The 24,485-nt window shown below is 35.4% G+C and overlaps 1 protein-coding gene across 7 annotated transcripts in view; it reads right to left on the bottom strand.

Annotated features, from left to right (window-relative positions):
* Positions 1-17,183: 17,183 nt before the first annotated feature.
* The window catches only part of THNSL1 (threonine synthase like 1), a 20,468-nt gene continuing 13,166 nt past the window's right edge, over positions 17,184-24,485 (bottom strand). For 2 of the 7 annotated variants that reach the window (XM_047867247.1, XM_047867244.1), the window contains exon 2: positions 17,184-20,941. In XM_047867247.1, coding sequence (XP_047723203.1) covers positions 17,255-19,486 — 2,232 coding nt within the window. In that variant the 5' untranslated portion in view covers positions 19,487-20,941 and the 3' untranslated portion in view covers positions 17,184-17,254. Of the gene's footprint in view, positions 24,155-24,485 lie in introns of those variants that run through there. The other 5 variants (XM_047867243.1, XM_047867246.1, XM_047867249.1 and 2 more) reach the window with 5 other exon arrangements.

The raw sequence follows: 24,485 nt of genomic DNA, 5'->3' as shown, positions 1-24,485 counted from the left end.
CAGAACATTTCAATGAAAAGCCAGAAGAGCCACACTGTCAACGTGAAATTCAAATCCCAGTTCGAAAGGATTTGCCTTGGAACTCGGAGAAAAAACTAAAATAGACCTACACTAATAAAGCCTAGAACCAAACTTCTACAAGTTCAAGATGACTGGCAAGCAATTTACCTGCCTGCTACAAAAACAAACTTGACATTCTTCAAAGGAAGATAATAGAATTCAGGATCTTTACAGTAACTTATCCAATATATCTGGTATGTAATAAACACTTAGTAGACATGAGAAGAAATAGGAAAATGTGACCCATAATTAAGAGAAATATCAACCAATACAAACAGTCCCACAGATGACCCAGATGTTGAAATTAGCAAAGACTTTAAAATAACTCTGATAAATATGTCTTAAAATTTACTGAAAAATATAATCATAATGCAAATAGAGATGGGGACTTTTAGGAGAAAAATGGGAAGTATGAAAAAGGATCAAATGGAACCCCAAAATATAACATCTGAAATTAAAAGTATATTAGATGTTATTAACAGCAGGTTAGACACCATGGAAGTAAAGGATTGAAGACCCTAAAAACCAATGCAGCCATTGTAAAAAAATATTGTATACAGGCAAAAAGATGTTACATACGGAGGAACAAGGATGGGAAAATGTATGAATGATAACTGATTTTAATTAGAAATTGAACAACTTAAAAATTTATTTTAGGGGCGCCTGGGTGGCGCAGTCAGTTAAGCGTCCGACTTCAGCCAGGTCGCGATCTCGCGGTCCGTGAGTTCAAGCCCTGCATTGGGCTCTGGGCTGATGGCTCAGAGCCTGGAGCCCGTTTCCGATTCTGTGTCTCCCTCTCTCTCTGCCCCTCCCCCGTTCATGCTCTGTCTCTCTCTGTCCCCCCAAAAAATAAATAAACGTTGAAAAAAAATTTTTTTAATAAAAAAAAATTTATTTTAATTAGAACATAAATAGGCTTTCACACAATTCTATTGATATGAAAACATAACTGATGATATTTCAAACTAATTCCACTACATTTATTATTATTTAATTTCAGTGGTTTTGAGATATTCTGGAGCAAAAAGGTTTATAATTGACTAAAAGCGACTGGAAGTAGTGCTGTTTCTTTTTTTTTAATATCAAAAAGGAACATATAAGGTCAAAATGATACAAAATGGAGTAAAAAAATATTGCTACATGTAACATATACTTTAAATTATTTTAAAATACACAGAAAAGTAAAGGTGGTAATGATCATTACATTGAGGTGGTGGGATTATAAGTGATTATTTTTCTCTTCTCAAATTTCCAAGTTTTATACCAATGGCCTATTATTCCTTAATATTTCAGTATGTATTTCTGAAACACAATGACACTCTCATACATAACAATAGCACAACCCTCAAAATCAGGAACTTAATACTGATATGCTACCACCATATAATCCAAACATTTCTCTCAAATTTTGCTGATTGTTCTAAGAATGCCATTTATAGATCTACAATTAAGTCCAGATCCTGCATTGCATTTTTATCTCCTTGTACTCTTCAATCTTGAACAGTTTTTAGATCATTCTTTAATTTTCATGACCTTGAAGTTTTTTATACTTTATATGCTGAACTAATTTTAGACTAACAGAAAACTTTCAAAGAGTACAGGAATTCCTATATGCTTTGCATTCAGATTCTTCAAATATTAACCATTTTAACACATTTTCTTTATTTTTTTTCCAAAGTATTGCAGAGAAAAATGCAGCGATGATCACTCCTTACTTCTAAAAAACATCAGTATGAATTTCCTATTAACAAGGACTTTTCCTTATGATACCAAGGCACAATTATTAAACTCAGAAAATTAACATTGATATAATACTTTTATCTAACCCACATTCAAATTTTGTCAAATAACCCACAAATGTTCTTTTTATCAAAAGAAAAAATGATGTCTGGTCCAGGATCCAACCCAAGATCACAGGTTGCATTTAGCTGTTACATCTGTTTAGTGTCCTTTAACCTGGGACAGTTCTGTAGTCTTTTTATCTTTCACAATCTTGGAACTTTTATTTATTTTTTTTAAAGTTTATTTTGAGAGGGAGAGAGAGAGAGAGAGAGAGAATGCATGAGCTGGGAAGCGGCAGATAGAGAGGGAGAGAGGATTCCATGCAGGAGCCCAACTCTGGGTTCAAACTCAGGAACTGTGAGATCAAGACCTGAGCTAAAACCAAGGGTCGGATACTTAACCAACTGACCCATCCAGGCACCCCTGGGAATTTTTGAACAGTACAGAAGCTATCTTGTAGATTTCCCTCCAAAAAATGGGAAACATCAACAGAGAAATGAAAACAATGAAAAGAACCAAACGGAAGACTTGGAATATAATAACTGATATAAGAAAATCACTGGAGGAACTCATGAAAATAATGGAGGTGCAGAGGAAAATGTCAGTGAACTTGATGGCAGATCAATAAAAATGATCAAATGTGAAGAATAGAGGGGAAAAAAAACACTGCAGAAAAGAACAGAGAAAATAGTGACAGAGCTTCAGGAACCTATGTGACATCATGAAAACGTGTAACATACATGACAATGGAGTTCTAGACCGAGAAGAGGGATGTTGGGACAGAAAAAAATATTTGACAAAATAATAGCCAAATGCTTCCCTTATCTGGTGAAAGGCATAGGTTTATAGATTCAAGAAGTTTAGCAAACTCTAAACAGAATAAACTCAAAGAAAGCTTTGGCTAGACCTACCATAATCTAATCTGCTAGAAATAAAAAACACAGAAAAGCCCTGAAAACAGCTAAAGGAAAAGGATAGATCACATCAGGAGAAACAATGATCCAAATTACTGCAGTTTCTCATTAAAACCATGGAAATCATAAGACAGCAGAATAGCTTCTTTTCTGAAGGACAGCCTCAGAATTGTTAGTGTTTATAACCCTCATCTCAAAATTACACCCCTAGTAATTTGGTATAAATAAGTGATCAAAAAACACCTAAAATGCTCATTCTGGTATTGCTTAAAACAGCAAAAACTATATAAGTAAGTAAATAAATACATTAATAAATAATTGATAAACACTTCAAAAAAGGGATTAAATATATAATTGTACATCTTTATACAGTTCTATGCAGTCATTTAAAATTCTATTCATAGACTTATTGACATGGGCAGGTATCTACCATCTTGTCAAATTTGGAAATCAAGCTATTTAAAAGGTATGCATGGCATATTTTCCGAACTTACGTACACAAGTTCTCACCAAAGTAAGGAAGACAGTATCACAACTTTGTCTAAGGAAGAAAGAACAAAAGGTTAAACTGCCGTTGGTTTCAAATATTGTTATTATTTTCAACATTATTTTATCTTAGTGTTAAAATTCTCAAATCATGGCCAAGAAGCTATGTCTTCCTGATTTACATGAGTTCCTCTTAAAAAGAGGAACTTCAGGGGCACCTGGGTGGCTCAGTCGGTTAAGCATCAACTTAACCTGACTTTGGCTCAGGTCATGATCTCACGCTTTGTGAGTTTGAGCTCCGCGACATTGGGCTCTGTGCTGACAGCTCAGAGCCTGGAGCCTGCTTTTGGTTCTGTGTCTCCCTCTGTCTCTGCCCCTCCTCCACTCACGTGCTCTCTCTCTCTCTCTCTTTCTCTCTCTCTCTCAAATATAAATAAACTTTAAAAAAAGAGGAACTTTAATTTTAAGAGGAACATTTAATATAACTGTGGTACATGGTTTAAAAGGGTCCTCGATGAACCGTGCCTCCCCAGATCCACACCCCCTTCCCATGTCACTTTGCTATTCTTCCCGTTGAGAGGAGGCACACACTTCTCCTGAATCAAACTAGCCATGTGGCTTGCTTTGACCAACAGGGTGTAGAGGAAGTGGTGCTTTTGGGTTTTGGAGGCTATATCTTAGGTATCCTGCTAGCTTCTACTTCTGCTTTTGGAATGCAGCAGCCATGTAAAGGCTATCTTACTGGGAAGAGGAATCACATAAGGAGGGAGGCCCAGAGGGATAGAAGACGGAGGCGAATGGAGGCACCACATCTAATAGCCAGCCCCAACGCCCAGAATTAGAAGTAAAGTTTTTTGGGATCCTGGAGGTCTAGTGACATTGTCCCAGCTTATACCACATGAAACAAGGATGAGCCATTTCCACTGAGTGTTACCTGAGCTCCTAATCCACAGGATAGGGTGGTTGTGGCACTCCCTCATCATGCATAGGTAATTGAAACAATACCACTCAGTTACAAATCTCCACATCAACTTAAGGGTGCCCGGGTGGCTCAGTTGGCTAAGCTACAGACTCTTGATTTCAGCTCAAGTCGTGAGCTCATGGTTCCTGAGATTGAGCCCTGTGTCAGGTTCTGTGCTGATAGTGCAGAGCCTGCTGGGGATTCTCTCTCTCCTTCTCTCTCTCTCTGCCCCTTCCTCGCTCATGCTCTATTTCTCTCAAAATAAATAAAAACATTTTAAAAAATCTCAACACAGACTTAAATATTGCTTATAGCTAGAGGATAAATATGTCAGGAACATAACATGGTGACCATTTTGAGTGAACATGCCAGAGCGAAACAGTCCCTATTAAAAAGAAAATTTGGGTATTCGAGCAAAGCTTGATGAATTTGCTTTCTAAGTAGGCATCACTCACCAAGATCCTATTATAAAAAACATTTTTCAAGCTTTTGATTCTGGCATTTAGAATTGTTATGTAGCATTAAATTCAATTCACAAAGGTATATTTGAAAATTCACAGCACCAGGGTAAATAATTTAAAGCAATGTTCTGCTAAAATGACTATCAAAATTCCTGGCATTGAAAGCTTTGAATTAATTTAGAGACACCTGCTATGCAAACAAATTGCCAAAGGGATGTCAATGATTCTCAGTATACACATTCTTATTTAAATAAGTCGTGCTACCTTTGACAACTATGGAACCTTTCTCAATCCAAATACTAAGCAAGCAGTGTAGGTCTAGGTCATTCTATATAGCTGACATTTGAAAAATAGATACGATTCAAAAGCTATTTAATAAAACACAATTTGAAACAAAAGTGTACATTTGAAATCATATTCATCCATTCTATTCCAGTATCAATAATCGGCATTCATTTCAGATATCAACCTAATAACAGTATTAGAAAGATTCTTCTTGAATATGTTAAAATCATTCCAAAAGTGATTTTAAAATGACTACTAAAGAAATCTCTGATTTTCTAAGATAAGCTCTTTCAAAATTTATGACAGTAATAGTAACAGCACCCATAAGAATAATGTCACGTATTCTTGTAAAAATCTCCTCACACACATTATTTTATTAGAGCCCCATAACAGATGTGTATCAATTGTATAGATTAAGAAACAGAGGCCTTTGCACATGAGAAAGGTGCTCACTGTTGCTGTAAAAAGAGTATCTTTTAAATCATACACCTAAGTTCTCTAAGAGTTAATTGCCTAACTCATGTATTATTATCAGTGAATGTCACAAAATTTGTATACAGGTAGCACCATAACTCAGATAGGGAAATGGGGACACCACCCCGCTCCATGTCTACTGAAAGCATAAATTTCATGAGAATCTTTGAGACAGCTATCAAACTTCTGTCATTTTTCCAGATAACCAAAAAAAAAAATTTAAAAACAGCTCATTTTATAAGGGAAACTATCATTTTCTATGATACCTTACCCTAGATTAAATAAATAAACAAAACAAAGACAGATATTGGACAAAATGGCACCCACAGAGAATCTGAAGTGTCCTATAATATTTTGTACCTTGGAAATGACTCCAAGTTAAAATGTTCCATTACATAAGAAAATTGCCCAATAATTGAGTGTGGGTTACATTTTATTGCCAGTTGTCAGAATGAAGTCTATCAAGAAGTCAATTAACTAAAAATTTATTAACATACTGATACTGTGGCAGGTACCAAAAAATTTAGACTTCTAAAGAGAGTTATATTTAAATTGTAAAAATGGGGTGCCTGGGTGGCTCAGTCGGTTGAGCATCCGACTTCGGCTCAGGTGGTGATCTCACAGTTTGTGGGATCGAGCCCCACATCAGGCTCTGTGCTGACAGCTTGCTCAGAGCCTGCAGCGTGCTTCAGATTCTGTGTTTCCTTCTCTCTTTCTCTGCCGCTCCCCTGCTCGTGCTCTGTCTCTGTCTCTCAAAAATAAATAAATGTTAAAAAAAAAAAAATAAAAATAAAATAAATAAATTGTAAAAATGATAAGTATTTATAAGAAAGATATCTGGGAGGTTAGCAAGTTAACTCTAGGAATTAGAAACAGCATATAACTAATAAAGCTAAAAAGAGCAGGCATGGTGGATGCTGGGGGAACAATGAAATGAAGTAAATCCTGAAAATGTTGATAAATAGATGGGCAGGGTTTATGAAGTCATTTCTAGTAAAACAATATAAGGAGGAAAGAAGAGCAGGAAAGGTTTGGAAGTTAGGGGAAACATAGAAATTGCATTTATTTGGACGTAAAACTTTTGAAAATTCCTGTATGCTTTCATTAATGACTGAGGTATTTTCCTTCTCTTCTTTGAAGAGGGTTTGGAGACTATTTGAAGATGCAGTGGGAAATAAAAGTGCAAATTAAATGTTCAGTGAGTTGGGCATGTGAAACAGTCCACATCTGCTCCCTACTCACGCATCATCAAATCTGCACGTCCTTCTATATTCTTGATCTTTGTGAATGGTAAAACCATCCGTCCAGTTTAGAAACCAGAATCCCTCTCTATGCCCTTCTCATTGAATCTGTCACCAAATCCTATACAGTGACTTCCCAATTTTTCTTGAAACTGCTCGCTTTCCATCTCCTCAGTCCATACGCTGGACTCCTAATTGGAGGCCCTGGAGGCCCTTCCCTCCACCCCTCCCGCTCCCCATCCCCAGCTAGCATGATCTCTCCAGCATGATCATACTAGCCTGATAGTTCTAAAACAAAGAGTTGATTATGGTATTCCGCTTAAGATCCCTCAGCGACACATCATAGCTTCAAAAATTATAAACTCATGGATCCTGCCTGCTCTTCTAGCTTCATCTTTATAACCTCACATTTACACAGTTTGTTCCAGGCAAACTGAACAATACATACTGTACTTCAGGACATGTTGTTTCCCACTGCCCACCAATTTACCTATGTAAATGTCACTTAACTTTTATTTTTAATTAAAAATTTTTTTGTTTTTATTTATTTATTTTGAGTGACAGAATGCAAGCAGGGGAGGGGCAAAGAGAGAAGGAGAAAGAGTGAATACCAAGCAGGCTCCACACTGCCAATGCAGAGCCCAACACAGGGCTCGAACCCACAAACCATGAGATCCCAACCTGAGCTGAGATCAAGAGTCAGACACTTAACTGACTGAGCCACCCAGGCACCCCTTGACTTTTAATCTTTGACTCATATGTGTTCATCTCCTCCAGAATACCTTCTTTAGTCCCTCACTCTCAAGTCTGTCTCTCTTCTTGGTTCCCGACACATAGTTTCAGGTCTGAAACATGATCATGGCTTGACGTGGGTTAGGGAAGCGTTAGCCAGGCAATTGTTCAGTACACCAATCTTCAAGAAGACTTAACCTTAATCAGGAACACTGCTGAGAGAGAAAATTTGTGTTTATCAATACTATACGTGGTTAAAAGGATTACTTTGATAGGCTCCTAGGAAATCAGAAGCCTGAGAAGACCCAAGAATATGCTTGAATAGCAATAAATGATTTCTAAACTGCCTTTCAAAGAGGGAACATTTGGTTAGTTCCCATGTTTTTATTTTGCTGGTTAGGGTGTGCAGGTTTGGAGTCAGAGCAAAGCTGTTTGGAACAATATAGGAGAGGGCATCCTCTGCCAACAAACATCCTTCCCTGCACTGTGCTTGTGGTGTGGTGGTCTGTGCAAAACTGTGGTTTCTTTCCAAAAGAAAAGTGGGTCAGATACTTAAGGAACATCAGTTTCAAGGGAAAATAAAGACCTAATTAGCTTTCTCAGGACACACCATGTTTCTCTCTGGTCCTGCTCGTAATATTTATCACATGATCTTGTAATAAGTTAATTGACTTATCGAAGTTCTCCATAAGTTTCCCAAGTGCTGAGACTATGACTTTTTTGTTTTGTAACAAGTCCCTAAAAGGAACACGTTCACCCAAATGTGCTATCTTGAAGTATAGTGAACTGACACCCAAAGATCAGAATTTAGCAGTGGGTCCAGACAGCAGGACTGTCCAGAGAAGAATGACCTTGAGTCAAGCAGGTAAGAATACTATGTTCACTAAAGAGACTTTCTTTTCATGGGATAGACACAGAAGATTGTGAGGGAAAATATCCCTTAAAACTATACTTTCTTTGGTTTGACCTCATGTTTACCAAGTAAACTACTGACTGCCTATTTCCTACTTTCATATAAGGGATGGAGGGTCCTGGATGGAGAAAACCAAATCTATGGTCCCTAGAAAACATATCTACCATTATCAATCAATAACTTTGCATTCTAGTTTATACATTATTCTCCTAAAAGTGTGATTAGTAGAATATAAGATCTCTAAATCTGATTGACTGTGTGTATGTGGACAAATCATAATTTCTGAACCTCTCATTCTGCTGACCACATCAACCTATCTGAGGTTTGGGGTAAATCAAATAAAATAATATGTGTGTAACCATTTTGAAAATTATAAAGTTCCTACATGTATTTTTTTCCTCTTCGACAAGAATGGCCTACATATGTCAAAGGATATTTTAACTTTGGTTATTTTTTCCCTAAAATTTTATTTCATTTTGGTACTACTTTTGCCCAGTAGAAATTTTATGCTCTTGACCTGATTTAAACTAATATTTTCCTTCTTTCCACTGCCAGTAAAATATTGTTATATTCAACTTTTCTCAGGAGCAAGACGATCTGTATTTCTTCATACTAGACTACCACATTGAAAAGAAAAAGGGGTACCTCTTGACCTGATGACTCTTCATCTGGAAAATATACAAAATACTGTGAAAAAACAAGCTATTAGGATCTTTTAGGATTAAGTTACATTGCTTTATTAGACAAGAAACTACACAGATGTGGAATTTACAAGAAATGATGTATTTTCTGGTAATGACCCATATTGATTTGGCAGTTGTTAAATATGTCAACCAATTATATTTAAAATCTCAACCAGATTGGAGAGATAATCTACTTGGAAATTGGAGAGGAAGAAAGTACTATCGAGGGCAAGTAAAACTGTTTTTTGAAAACTGCTACTTGACTTGAGCCTTGTAAAACTCAAAACAAATATGAATAATCTTAAATTTTGTCAAATCAGGATATTAAATCATTTATTTAAACCACTCGACCCAGTAGAAATGCTATTTTCTTGCATATATTTTCTGCTCTACTAGAAAACTGTGCTAAAATGAGCAGGTTCATAATCCCTTATCCAAAACCCATAGGGTAAATGTGTTTTGGAATTAAAACTTCTTCAGATTTTAGAAAAGTGATATTATATGTTTGCCATATAATCAGTGCAGTAGTAGTAAAAGGCTCTCTGAAAAAAAAGTGGGTGTTTGTTATACCTTTACTGAGTAAATGATGTGTAGCCAAATTATAAACAATAATAAAATATATAATATTCTTTTCTGTAATTATATATGACCGATTTTCACAGAATGCTTTAGTTAATTTTTGTCTAACTCTTATATCCATAGCCAATCTATGGTTATGATTAATGAAGGCTGGTAATTCAGTCATGAGTGTTGGTTGGTATTTTCCTTAATTCTTAAGTCTTTTTTGGGGAGTTATAAGTTCTTTTTCTAGCATATATATACATATACACACATATATGCATACATGTACATGTACATACATATTAAATGCATTGCAAGCCTTACATGTCTGACTTCCACTGTAACTGCATCCCTATAAATTTTATGTTGTACTCATTATTGTCTAGTTTTCATTTTATTTTCAAATAGGTTGGATTAAATTGTTTCCTTACTTTAAAAAAAATGATGTAGAGGCACCACTTTAAGATCCATGAAACTTCTTCAAAGTCCTCAGCCTTTATTTCCCTATTCTAACACTTTTTGAAATATGTCCTGCAAAATATTTATAATTTTCCTTTCAATTGACAAATCAATTTGAGAAGAAAGGGTTAAACATAGTTGAAACAGGTTTCCTTAAAGCAGGAATAATGTGCCAATATGTGTTCCAGGAAGGAATTTAGCATGTCTGACTCCATGTTGCATCTATTTCCCTTGCTGCTGCGATCTATACTTTAGAAACTTCTGCTTAGCCCTGCAAGTAGGCATGTTACAGCTAGGATTTGCAAAAAGTGCTTTTTACCCCAAATCTACTTCACCTGAGGAGAGAAGTACATACAGAAATGACTATGCTATGTTTAAGATTTACAGGAATGACATGAACAGTTTCCTGTATGCAAAGATCAACTGACTAAGGACAAAGAAGTTACTCAACCTTCTTCAAAATCTACAGATATCAGTCACCTTTTGACTTCAACTCCCTCCTCCTTCCTTTTCTTCCTAACATGAAACAGGATTGGGACAGCGTCTGGGTGGCTTAGTCAGTTGGGGGTCTGACATTGATTGTGGCTCAGGTCATGATCTCTCAGTTTGTGGGATCCAGCTCTGTGTTGGGCTCTGCCCTGACAGAGTGGTCTGCTTGGATTCTCTCTCTTCCTCTCTTTCTGCCCCTCCTGTGCTCACTCTCCCTCTCTCTCAAAATAAATTAACAAACATTAAAAAAAAAAAAAGCTCAAATCTCAGGATACTGGAGATGTTTTTTGGGGGACAATAGTCTGCCATCTCCTCAGCTTTTCAAAACTGTTTGACTTTTAAAATCAAGTATATGTATAACTCTGTTTTTAAAAGCACAATTTAAAACTAATACAAGCCCCCATTGGTGGGAATAGGAAATGGTGTAGCTGCTATGAAAAACAATATGGCAGTTCCCCCCCAAAATTATATAAATAGACTTACACCATCTAGCAACTCCATTTCTGGAAATACATTCAAGAAACTTGAAAGTGGTTTTTTGGAGAGATATTTGTACCCATGTTTATAGCAGCCGTATCTACAATAGCCAAAATGTACAAGCAATCTAAGTGACCGTCAGTGGATGAACAGACAGACAAAATGTGGTACAACGTGGATGGAAACTTGAGGACATTGTCCTAAGTGAGGTAAGCAGTCACAAAAGGACAAATACTGTATGATTCCATTTATATGAGATAACTAGAGTAGTCAAATCATAGGAAGAGGAAGTAGAATGGTGGTTGCCAGGGCCTGGCAGGAGAGGGAAATGGGGAGGTGTTTAATGTGTATAGAGTTTCAGTTTTGCAAGATGAAAAGAGTTCTGGAGGTTGGTTGCACAACAAGTGAATATACCTAACAGTCCTGTACACTTAAAAACAGAGATGTACACTTAAAAAAGGTTAACGTGGTAAGTTTGTTATCTGCATGTTCCCATAATTATAAATAATTTTTTGAAATACGAGTTTCTAGGGGCACCTGGGTGGCTCAGTCGGTTAAGCGTCTGACTTCAGCTCACAGTTTGATCTCACAGTTTGTGGTTCAAGCCCCACGTTGGGCTCTGTGCTGGCAGCTCAGAGCCCAGAGCCTGCCTTGGATTCTGTGTCTCCCTCTCTCTCTGCCCCTCCCCCTTTCATGCTCTGTCTCTGTCTCTCAAAAATAAATAAACGTTAAAAAATTTTTTTAAATAAATAAATAAATAAATAAATAAATAAATAAATAATAAACATATAATACGAGTTTCTAGGTCTTACTCCTGACTTGATGGGCCAGAACCTAAGCCTGAACCTAAGGAATCAGTATTTTTAACAAGGACCCAAGTCAATTCTTTTTTTTATTACATATTTTTTAATTTTTGTATTTACTTATTTATTTTTAATTTACACCCAAATTAGCATATAGTGCAATAATGATTTCAGGAATAGACTCCAGTGATTCATCCCTTGTGTATAACACCCAGTGCTCACCCCAACAAGCGTCTTTCATACCCAAGTTCATTCTGATGCGCATTATAGTTTGAAATCTACTGCCCTGGGAATAAACCACCTACCTTCCGAATATATTAGACTACCATTTTCAGTAATTTATTAGAACATTCCTGATCAAGGGCATATACTCCCAGTTGAGGAATTAATTCCCAAGTCACTATAGAACATTTATATAGAAATTATTTATATAGCAGTTTAACTCCAAAGAGGGTGCGCTTAGTTATTTACTAATCTCAGTGACATTGTTCTTCAAAGAGTGGGGCAAATTATAAGTATTATCCATCTATAACACATAGAGAAACTGAGGTAAAAGGAGATCAATTGTCCAGAAAAGACCAAATTTAAGTAAGACACAGTATCTTTTGGTAAACATTTAGTAATCACTACATTGCGTTTACTACAGTAGAAATTTAAAGATGAATTTCCCTCTCCCCCAAGAGTTCATCTATCAGTACTGACACCCCCCTAACCTATGGAGATGAGAAACTTCCTCTTGCCAGCTAATCTCACCCTGCAACACACCTCCACCTCTGAGCCCAAGGGCAGCTTATTTAGCCCTCTCTTTCCACAATTCCTAATTTATAGACCCAATTTTAAAATATTATGCAGTTTATCAATGTTTATAATCAATATTATTTTACGAGAGACTGGCAGTCATTAAAAATAGGTAAAAGAAATGTCAATCTAAGTCTGAGACCCATGAAGGGAAAACAGGTATCCTTGACGAATTATGTTTTTGGAACCCAAATCAAAATAAAACCTTATATCAACTTCAGGTCCTACCAGATGAGTCGCCATTTTATTTGGCCAAAGAGAAGATATCTTAGGTAACAGGTGAGAACATTCAAGTTCTTTCTTCAAAGCGCTAAAATTAAAACTTTAAATCTTACCCAAGAATTTGTTTTCCAAAATACTAGTTATTCAATAAGAACAAGAGACAATGAATGCTGTACACAAAACACTTTGAAACACAGAAGTCCTCTAATTTTAAAGAAAAATATGTACTATCACATGGATTACCACCCTGGGGCACATGTTGCCAAGTGTACCCAAAACAGTATTTTTTACATGGCTTTGAAAGAAACCCATTATTGAGCACATAATTAAATTTTAATATTACTATGAGTACAAATAAGCCTAGTTTAATCTGAAATACAATTAAACAATTAAAAATCAACATGTGTTAATATTTGTGTCATAGAGTGCCAAGAAAATGCCTTTTCGTCAAAAGGTATTAACTTCATTAACTTCAAACTGTTCAAATGGCTTCTGGAGGTTTCTCTTATTTTAGCATTTCTCATGAACTTCGGAGAATGGATCTCAAAGTTTCCATTTTGAGAAAACAACAACAAAGCATTTGTTCAAAAAGCCTTGTAAGGATACCATTACACTTGCTATGAGATGATATTAAATTGACTAATTTTAGAACTCATTCACCAAATATGAAAATTTATTTAAAACAATTCATTATGGATTTAAGTAAGTTAAATTATAAGCTCTCCTATTATTAATAAATGAAATTTAACCTGCCATTTTAACTCTGCATATTATAGGCCACTAAACTCTCAATAAAGTCTATTATGATAACCTAATTAGTGACAAATCTGCACATGTAACTTCAGTGCAGTGACTCCTCAAGACGATTGTTATCACCACTTGGAAGAAGAAAGTCATAAGAACTCAGAAATAAAAGAGTTTTAAAAGAAAAATAGCTAGATTGGCTAATGCAGCCTTCTATTGGAAGCAAATTCAACTTTTTGATGTAGAGCTCTGGTGAAAAAAATGCCAATGGATCAGAGTATTGTTAGACATGCTGATTCGGTTTCCCGTCTTTGACAGGTCACTTTTGTATGACACTGGAAACTTTCTTGGCTCTGCTGTTTTGACTCAGAGGAGCTTATGCTAACTTTGATTTTGAAAGAGACTATTTGTTTTAAAGTTTGAAGAGATGAAACTACTGATTTTAATGGTTGGAGCACACACTCAGGGTCCACGCAAATAAATATTTCATATGTAGATTTTATTCATGTTCCTGGACAGGGGCAAACACTACACTATTTATGTTTTCATGGGTTTGAGGTTCACATGAAAACTGCCTTTAAAAAAAAACTAACATTAAGTAGTGTGAATTACATAAGGTTTATAAATTATTTAAAGGAGTGAAACAGTATTTGCATAAGTGATTCTTTTTAAAAGTGATTTGCTATTCCAATCTGACAAAAACCTCAAACAAAATAATTTATTGCCTTCTAAACTCTATTTTGATGGAAACATATTTTATGATTTTCTATTAATATGTAATATTAATTTTTTCCTCATAAATCTTATTTTCACTATAGTTATGGCATTATAAAATAATTTCAAAGATAGTTAAAGCTAGAAATTATAATCATAGCCAGAAGTTTGATAATAAATTTTCATTTCATAAAACATTTTTATTTTAATAATGCCAAGATATGATATCGATTTTTACATGTTATTAGAAAGAAGCACAAACGTTTGAAAGTTCATATTCACTAACCTTCAACACAAATTTTACAAAAGTGTACCTACTGCATATAAGAACAGATAAAACTTAAACAATCTAGATGCCCACTAACTGGTAATGGATAGATGGTGGTATTCATACAATGGACTATTATACAGTAATAAAAATTAATAACTGTGGCTCCATTCATCTGCATGGATGAATTTTAAAGTTTTTGAGCAAGAGAAAGTCATGTAAAAATACATGCAGTGTGAGTGTATTTACATAAAATTCACAAAGAGGAAAAACTAAACAGTGAAAAGCTATAAAAACAAACCAGGGAATGATGAATAGAAAATTTGGGATATAGTTACCTCTGGGGGAGAGAAGTGCACGTGATCAAAGAGAAGACAATGTGGCTATCAGATATGTGAGTAATGTTCTAGTTTCAAAGCAAGGTGGTGAGTACATGGGTATTTGTTTTATTATTCATTCTTAAACTTTGCATATACTTGACAAAGTGGAGAAAATGAGAGGCAAGAAAATGGTGACTGTACATGTAGACAATTCTTTTTGAAGAGCATTCATCTTGAGTATAAAGAAATAAAAGAGTAGATAGGAAGAAATATGAATGTTTACAGAGATTTTGTTTTGCTCTCGTGCTTTCTAAGATATGGAGAGCATCTGAATGACACAGAACATTTCCATCAAAGGGGAGAGGGCAGAGAAACAGCAGGGATGACTAATTAGGCAAGGCACACTTGAAGTTCGCCTCTGAACTGAGGGGGAGCACGACTAATTCAGCCAAAGGGCAGTAAGGAAGGATAGAAACAGGCACAGATTCATACAGTCGCTGTAAACGCAAGTCCATCATATATGGTAGCTTGCTCCTCTTGAATGAGGCAAGGTTATCAGCTGAGAGGGAAAGGACAGAGCTGGCTTTGAGAAGTGAAGGCATGAGTAACAGGTTGGGGCAGTGAGAACAAATGGACTACAGATAAATAAATGCCAGCGTTCTCTTGGGCATTTCACCTCAATTCGTTTCCCTTCCCTCTGCCTAGAATGTATTTCCCCTTCCTTTTCACCTAGAAAATCTTCCCATCCTTCAAGACTCACCTCAGATTCTACGTCCTGGGTGAAACGTTTTCTGACTATTCCATGGCAACCCTTGCCTCTTTTAATCCTTACAACACTTAGCTGTATCACAAATATTTTACTTACTCATCAACTATCTTGCAGTAACTCCTTTGTGTCGTACATGATTTTTTTGCCTCCCTAACTACGGTTCTCAAGGACATAAATCATGTCTTTAAAAAAACAAAACAAAACTTTTGTCCTCCTTTTAGAAATAGTGCATTCTTATACACACAGCAAACATTTAGCTGCATTTTCTAAATATGCCATCTACTTAAACCAGATATTCTTTAAAAAAATAAGATATGCAAAAAAATAAGTAAACAAAGTAAGAACACATGAATGAGTGAACTTTGAGTCCTCCATTGTTTTGTCACTGCTTCTGATTTTCAATTTTCGGTGTTAGAGCTTTGTAGAAACAAGCCAGAGATCTAATGTTAACATAAAACTGGTTTGAATTTTTATACTTTTTAAACAAATTGTTTCTGCTCATTCAGCTAATTTTTTTTTTTTTTTTTTTACAACTTTTAAGATGCTTCTTCATAGAGGTAGGTCTCTTAGGAAATGAAGCAGAACGTTATCAGCAAAGACAAATTATGTTAGGAATGCCATCTTGTGGCTGAGAGTAGTCCATTACACTATAGATCCTTTTAGTGGCAATCTTTAATTCAGAAATAAAATATCCAGGAAATTCACAAATATAAATCATGGTTAAAATTCATGATTACTACCAAGAAAAGAAAGCTAAATGTGTGTGTATGATTGTGTGTGATTTCAGTTGCCAAAAGACACAATGTTCATTATAAAGAGAAATAATAGGCAAATTATATAGGAATGGATTCCAAATAATACGGAAAAACTGCCACCTATAACTATAAGCATACTTCTATTAAGACGATTCAAATACTCTGAATTTTGGGAAAACTTTTCTCATGAAAGAGATAAGTAATTTTACTTCTATATCCACTACTAAGTAGTTCTGTTGATAATTACATCCTAGATTTTAATCATGTGTCTTGATTTTCAAACTGCATCACCGTAACTATAGCTATCCAAAGGGATGTGAAGGACAAAGCACTTATCTAATTTGGATCATGTAGGATACATACCATTAACTGTAGTCCAAAATGTGGAGTTTGAGGAGAGTTAAAAACACTGGCCCTATCTTAAGAGATGGGCTTACTACTTCTTCCATACAAGTTTGCCATTTGAATGATAAATTCTCTTTCTAGTCAATACAAACCTAGTAATGGTTACAGATGTATTACAAAACGACTGTTAAATATTTTAATTGCCAGGGTGAATAGCAGACATTTTGGTCCACTTAAAAGTGGGATGAGGGAGTGGAAATTGACATATCCCTCACGAGTGCAAAGCACTGCACAACGGCACAAAGGTCCATGCACTATGCTACCCTTTTGTCACTTCTAGATGATAAGGTTCCAAGCAGCATGTGCAGGTACAATGTTCAGTCACCGAGATTAGGTTATTGAAATTCCAAAAGATAACAGGCCTATGTATACATGTATTTACAAAAAAAATGAAAATACTATCGTACTCCAAATCAATGTTTGTGATTTATTATCGCATGCTTATCACCAGAAAAAAAATATTTTACTCAAAACATTTTTATACGAATTGATTTTGTATTAGTTTTTCCACATGATTCTTTAGGACGTCCACATCAGCTGCACAGACCTGGTACTCCATCTTCTCTTGCTGCTTCATTCTTTCTAACAAAGCTTCATGAGGTGGAGGTAATGCGTTGTATGAACTCAGTAAATAAAGCTGACTTGATGAAGTATGGTTGATTTCTTTTATCTTTAAAGCCTGCATGATAGCAGGTGCAAACTTTGAGTAATGAGCTGTAGATGCGACAATCACTGGGCAAGTTTTGTCTTGCATTCTGTCCGCAACCACTTTTGCAACCGCAGTGTGTGGATCCAGAATATACCCTGAAGTACTGTAGGTGGAATGAATAGCTGCAAGGCACTCTCTCTCAGAGCACCAGTCGGCTACAAAATCCTGCTGAAGTTTCTCCACTAGCATCTTGTCTATCTGGAAGTGCTGCTGCTCTTCTAGTTGATTAAATAATTTTGTCATTAACCCTCCATCTTTATTAGCCATCATGTGTAAATGTCGTTCCAGGTTTGAAGCTTTAAGAATATCTATTGATGGTGAAAAGGTAGGAGTTATTTTTCTTTCCCTCAGATCATAATGTCCTGTTTTTATAAAATCAGTCAGAACATGGTTCTGATTAGAGGCACAAATAAATTTTCGAATAGGGATTCCCATCATTTTGGCATACACTGCTGCTAAAATGTTACCAAAGTTTCCTGTGGGAATACAGACATCCACTGGGCTTCCAAAAGAAATAAATCCTTGGCTAACAAGATCAAGATATGCAGAAGCATGATAAACTACTTGGGGAAGCAGTCGGCCCCAGTTGATGGAATTAGCTGAACTTAAGATAGTTCCATGTTCCATAATAAGAAAGCCAGTAAAGTCAGAATCTTTAAAAATTCTTTTTATAGCTGTCTGGCAAAAATCAAAATCTGACTTGACACCCACTGCCCACCCATTTTCTTTCTGGCTGCCAATTATTTGTGCTTTTTGAAAATCACTTACTCCATTTTCAGGGAAAAATGTGGCCACGGCTATTCTTTGCTTGTGATTCTTATTAATACGACTAAAACCATTTAAGACTGCGCTGCCCGTGTCTCCTGACGTAGCTACAAGTATCATATAATTGCAGCTTGGTGGAATACAGTGTGCAAACAGATGAGGCAGAAGCTGTAAAGACAAATCTTTAAATGATCCTGTTGGTCCATGAAACAGCTCCAGGATGAACTGGTTGCCTGAAAGGTGCCTGACAGGGGCGATTTTTGAGCAGGCAAAGTTTTCCCCATAAGCAGTTTCAATCATTTCTCCCAATCTGGCAGCAGGTATGTCAGCAGGATGTATACACTTTTCCAATAGTATTTGTGCTCTTTCTATGTAGGTTGCTCCTACTAGGCTTTTCCACTCCCTACAGTTTAATTTTGGAAACTCCTTCTCAGGAACGAAGAGTCCACCATCAGAAGCTAACCCCTCAATCACTGCTTCACTAAAGAATTTTGTTGAGACCTTCTGCTCGCAGTCTTTAGGCCAATTGTGTCTTGTTGAAATGAACGTTTCTGAGTCCACATCTTGGTATCTTTTAACTGCATTAAGCACTTTGTCAGCTACCTCCTCTGGGGAAGCCCCACTTTCACAAAAAACACGGGTATCGTACCATTTCTTATAATACTGTCTTCTAAATTTAAGTAAGTCTTTCATAGATGTGCCAGCATTCTGACCTACAATCCTATCTACTTTCATGAATTTTAAACGACTGACTAGATCTATTAGAGGTACGTCCAGGTATACAATTATCCCATTTTTCTTCAGATGCCACATGCTAGCATCATGCATTGGATTGGACCCAGTAAGGGAAATCACACTTCCAGATGCAGAGAAGTTTAACACAGCTTTTCCTTCCTCTTCTAAAAATTGCTCATTACCAACATCCTGTAATTTTTCAGACACACTCATATTCCAGGTTTTTTCAAGGATATCATCATCCACATCTATGACACAACAACCTAGTTTCTGACCTATTATTCTGCCTACTGTTGTTTTCCCAGCACCAGGAGGTCCCATCAGGATAATATTTTTGTCTCCGACAAGAGAGTGGGTTGAGTGCCATGACTTCCTGAATTCTGCAAGTGCAAAGGTTCTTGAAAGAAACAGCTGCACATGTTTATCCGTTCTAACATGTACACTAGGAAAACATTTCTGGGCTATTTGTTTCAGATGTGGACACCGGTTAAAGTGGAGCATTCTCTTTTCACTTTTCTGCCCAAGTCAACCTAAAAACTGGCTTTAGCCCTTTTCAAAACATAAAAACAAAAAAGACATTTGGTTACTAATTTCAACGGACTTAAAGTCCCAACAGGACTGAAAATAACCATGTCCACTGTACATAAACTGTTTAGAAATCTTTCAAATGTATGGGACATTTAAAAAGTACTTAAACCCAAATTCTCAAATATTACAGATATCCTCTTAATAATCTTTTCGATCTCAAGACTAAATCATCAAAACTTTAGAAATTTGTAACTATAAGCAACACTTTATTCAGAAAATGCCTTACCATAGAGGCTTTAAAACACACACACACACACACACACACACACACACACACACACACACACACAAAATCAGAGTAGTAGTTCTTTTCCTGTAATGAAAATTGTTTCTTGGTTTATAACCCATATAAACAAGGATTATTTGGAATGCTATTTACTTGCAATTCACAAAAGCTGAGTAATATTCTTCATATTTCTCTTTAGTCATATGAACATGCAGACAGACTTATAAGTTTCTTATAAAACTCACAACAGGAAAGCAGGCTAAAATATTTGCTTACAAAACACTTAAATAACTTCCCAAATGATAGGGCAAAGGTATGACATTTTTTTGTCTTTAAAAGCTAAAATGAAAAGGTATAATATTTTTAAAAAGCTAAAATGAAAGGTATAATATTATGCAAATAGTTAAGAAAAAATTGATAATTTACAGCAAAGTCAAAGGCTATGTATCTATAACCTTATCTGCATGAAACTGTCACTTTTGTTTCTGTCCTCTAAACATGATCAGTGGAGAGACTTAACTCAAATTCCAGACTCTACAGTGATAGCAAAAAAAAAAAAAAAAAAAAAAAAAAAAAAAAAAGCCTCAGGAATGCTTCCAGTGATGAGAGAAAATAATTATTCTGGCATGCAGAGCAGCTCTGCAATTCCCCGCGCTAGTCAGATCCCTGTCTTTGGAAATATACTCACCATTAAAACATGAATGTAAGCCATACAAGTCAAATTCTTAGTCGTGTGCAAAATGCAATTTAGGAACTGCTGCAATGTTCATGTACATTCACTACAGGAGTTCTACAGACATGTAGTGGGGCTTTTCACACGTTCCACAACTAAGCCATATTAAATATTAGGTGGTATGTTTAAATATGTTCTGAAAACTTTCAATCATTTACTACTCTGATTATCTGTAATACTGTGTTCTGTAATTACACATTTAAACCACTTTAAACTAACACCGAATTTAACTTACAAGTTAAATTAGAACTGTCAAGAGAAGGATTACATTTCCTTATTTGGCTTTTCAGCTTGTATGTGCTGACTTGTAATTTCCACTGACTTGTAAATATATGACACACAGGAACCAATCTTAGATGAAGAGTTTGTTGATGCTGAGGCAAAGTCAATCTTAGCAAAAAAACGGAGTCTATAATAGAAAAATTTTCAAGTTAATCATCACTGCATATAATATTATAAAATTCCACAGATAGACTGGTCTATTATTAAAATATCTACCTAAAAATTTTAAAGTATAGACAAATAATCAATTGACCCCTTTCCCGTTTCCCCAAATCTATTATTAAAAGATTAAGATACTTTTTTTCAATATCTGTGTCTTACAAAAGAAATTTTATTAAACCGTACTGAAGGAATTTTTTCCACCAAGCAATATGAAAGAGCAATATTACCAAATAATAACAAATGTACAACCTTTCACAATGACACCTAAAATTTTCATTTTTTAACTGTTTAGTGATGACAGAAAAATTTAAATCTGTGGCCTAAAGCTATAAAATGAGTGTCTGAATTTCTCTTGTAGGTTGTTTTATCCATCTGAATCACTACATGATTTGTACGTAATGATAACCTACGGTAAAAAGTGCAAATACAGTGTCGGCTACATACAGGTACCTCTTGGCTACTTAACTGAGCTTATAATAAATTCAAAGCACATATCACAATGGCTGGCACATAAGAATATTCTCATATATGGTAATATTAATTACTGTCATGCAGAAACAGTGGACCAAAATCATTTAATTTGAATCAGAATACCTAGACTCAAGGCTAAGTATATTTTTTTACGGTCTGGTTAGTTTATAAACCTTCAGAGAAAATAATGGTACTTATCCATGTATCAAGAACTGTTTTGCTATGCAGTCTAATTCTCTTCCTGTAGTAAACCAAGGACCAGAGAACGGTACACTTGAGCCATTTCAGCAATCTCTTTTATTGAACTGTATTCTAGTCAAGTACTTTAACACTAGTTATTTTTCCTGGAGGAGAGAACACTAGGTATTTTGAAGGCACTTTATAAAATAACCTGATTAACCTCCTATTCAGGAGGCTTTGGCTTATAACATCACAGTGTGTGTTCTTTTTTTTACTTCCCAATGTGTAATTTTATGATGTCTGTATTAGCAATCATTCTAATATTACCTGAGTAGCTGGTTTGTTTTTATGAACATTAAATCTTTTAACTGATCTTCTCCACTTTGTGTTGGTTACTACAATGCTCACCATCAACTATTAAAAGTAAAAGACTGTAACACAAACATTATGCATCATTCACCTTATCTTTTGTAACCTGAGTTTTCCTTTACTTTATATGAATTAAAAATAGAAAATTATGACAGTTCAATTTAATTCTGTATCAGTATTATTTACCAATAAAAAGCTTCCTGAGAAATAGCAGAAGGGAGTTGTTAAGGGCTATAATATGTAAACAAATAGTATCACTGTTAAAGAAAAATAAAGAAGATGAATTCTATTTTAAGTAACGTACTGAATTTTGTTTTATAACATTTTAGCCTCAAATTAATTTTAGGGCTTCAACATCCATTGTAAGCAAACCAAAAGACAAGATGGAATAATACCCACACTATGTAACTTCCATCTGGAAATTAGGTTTACTTAAGAGTAATATAGTCAATTCTTCTTATTCATGGTAGTTATATTCTATAAAGTCACCATGAGTACTAAATTAGTGAATATTTTGAATATTCTCATTGCTCCTAGGGGAAATACAGGGTTAGGTTCCTGTGAGCCTCTAGTCACCTTTTTGCCAACTGATCAATATATAACCTTGTTTTATGTCTCTGTTTAAAGACATTTTATATATTTTTTGACATTTTATATATTTTTTATATTTTTAATATGTAATTTGTACATATATATGCTTGATTCAATACCATTGAACAGCCAATAGTACTCTAACTTATGCCTGAATGAAGCCTATCTAACGCACATTTTATCTGTTAGGTGCATCATAGCCTTATTGCCTTAGGAACACTAAGCACACTTCAGCCCTCTGGGGGCCATTGTAAACATCAAAATCACTAACTAGAGGCACAGAAATGTGAAAAATGTGGCACTAAATAGAATGGGAGAAGGACACTTGTTGGCCGTATTTGAGCTGAAACCAGAAGGCAGACAGCATCACCTTGCTTGACCTCAGCTTGGAGCACGCGCATCAGGAGACTCCTATCTTTCGCCACAGTGCGTGTGTCCATGAACGAATGCACAGGTTCTGCAGGTAATTACCTTGGAGTTATAAATAAATTCTAGCGAGCAGAATTCACAAATGTCGAACCTGTGAAAAGTGAGGATCAACTGCATATCATCCTCCTTTATGACTCAAAGCCATGTTGTGACACTGAAAAGGCAATTTTCCTTTAGCCAACAGACAAAACAATTTCCAATTAAATGGAAGTCAACTACAAGAGTCAGAAAACAAAAGCGGTATTTAGACCAAATCACTTGGCTATAAAGTACTCAGGTTTTACTATCTCAATATCCTGAAGTATTTTTTGCAGAGCCACGTTCCTCACGAAAATATTTTAGTCCTACTAACTCCTCAGAGGATGGAAGGCCAGCACATTATACAGTAATACTTTTTAAGTAGGTTTTCCTACTAATCACTTAGAGTGGGGCTTTTTGATCCACTAATTCCACTGGCTACTTTCTAGACATAATAGACACCTGCCATTCAAACAGACAAATGAAAAGGCAGTAATGTGTCAGTGTCACAGCAAGAACTTTAAAACACAAAAACACAATGTCCACATGGACATAATGATTCACGTACTCTTTGATCTCAAGACACAAAATTTAACAATTTTACTGTGGCAAGCTGATCAAAACTGAATAAAGAATTCAAGGGAAAAAAAGTAAAGAAATCACTTTTTAAATCACTTTCAAATTATTTCCCATAAATGCTAATAAGCTTACATTTTTTAAACCAAAAGCCATATTAATTTTCAGCAACCTATGTACAGTGAAGTTTTCCTAAGCTCACACTAGATGACTGCTCATCAATTAAAATCATACCCATTATCAATTTTTACTTCCAGAATGGTTGAGAAGAATTTTTCAATTCCATTATAAAATTACCTAGTTTCCAATTCCTCTGGGAAATCATCAAAATCCTATTTAGTCAGGATGATTTAGCATTTCTCACTCATTTAAAACATACTATTCCAAAATAAAACATAAGACACAGCACTTTAAAAATTATTTTATGATGAAAACTGGCTATAGTTCAATAAACTTCTGAGAATATTCATGTCTTGAGTATGCTTGTCACCCTATATTAATGCAATCTAAATTTCTCAGAAGAATGACTAATCCAGTCCATTGTCTTAAGAAGTAAGACATCCTGATTTTTAAAATTCTTAAAAATGACTGCATTTTTATAACAATAAGTCGTTTCCCAATACATAATTTAAAAAATGCAAATATACTAAGACATAAACTAATCACAGGGGGTAAAATTCCGCTCTGGAACACTGAGCAAAAATCTTCTCATAACAAGCCTTTGTGTCAATCAGCTCCTAACTTACCTAGAAATAGCAAGGTGCAACATACACTCCGGTGCCATGTTGTAATCACAGGGCTCTTATAATCAAAAGTAGAATTTACAAGTTCAACCCTCATCCTTGCCCCTATTTAGTATCAAAGCTGATACTAAG

This window comes from Prionailurus viverrinus, chromosome B4 (genome assembly GCF_022837055.1).
Source record: "Prionailurus viverrinus isolate Anna chromosome B4, UM_Priviv_1.0, whole genome shotgun sequence".
NCBI lineage: Eukaryota > Metazoa > Chordata > Mammalia > Carnivora > Felidae > Prionailurus > Prionailurus viverrinus.
This window is presented reverse-complemented; position numbering and strand designations above follow the sequence as displayed.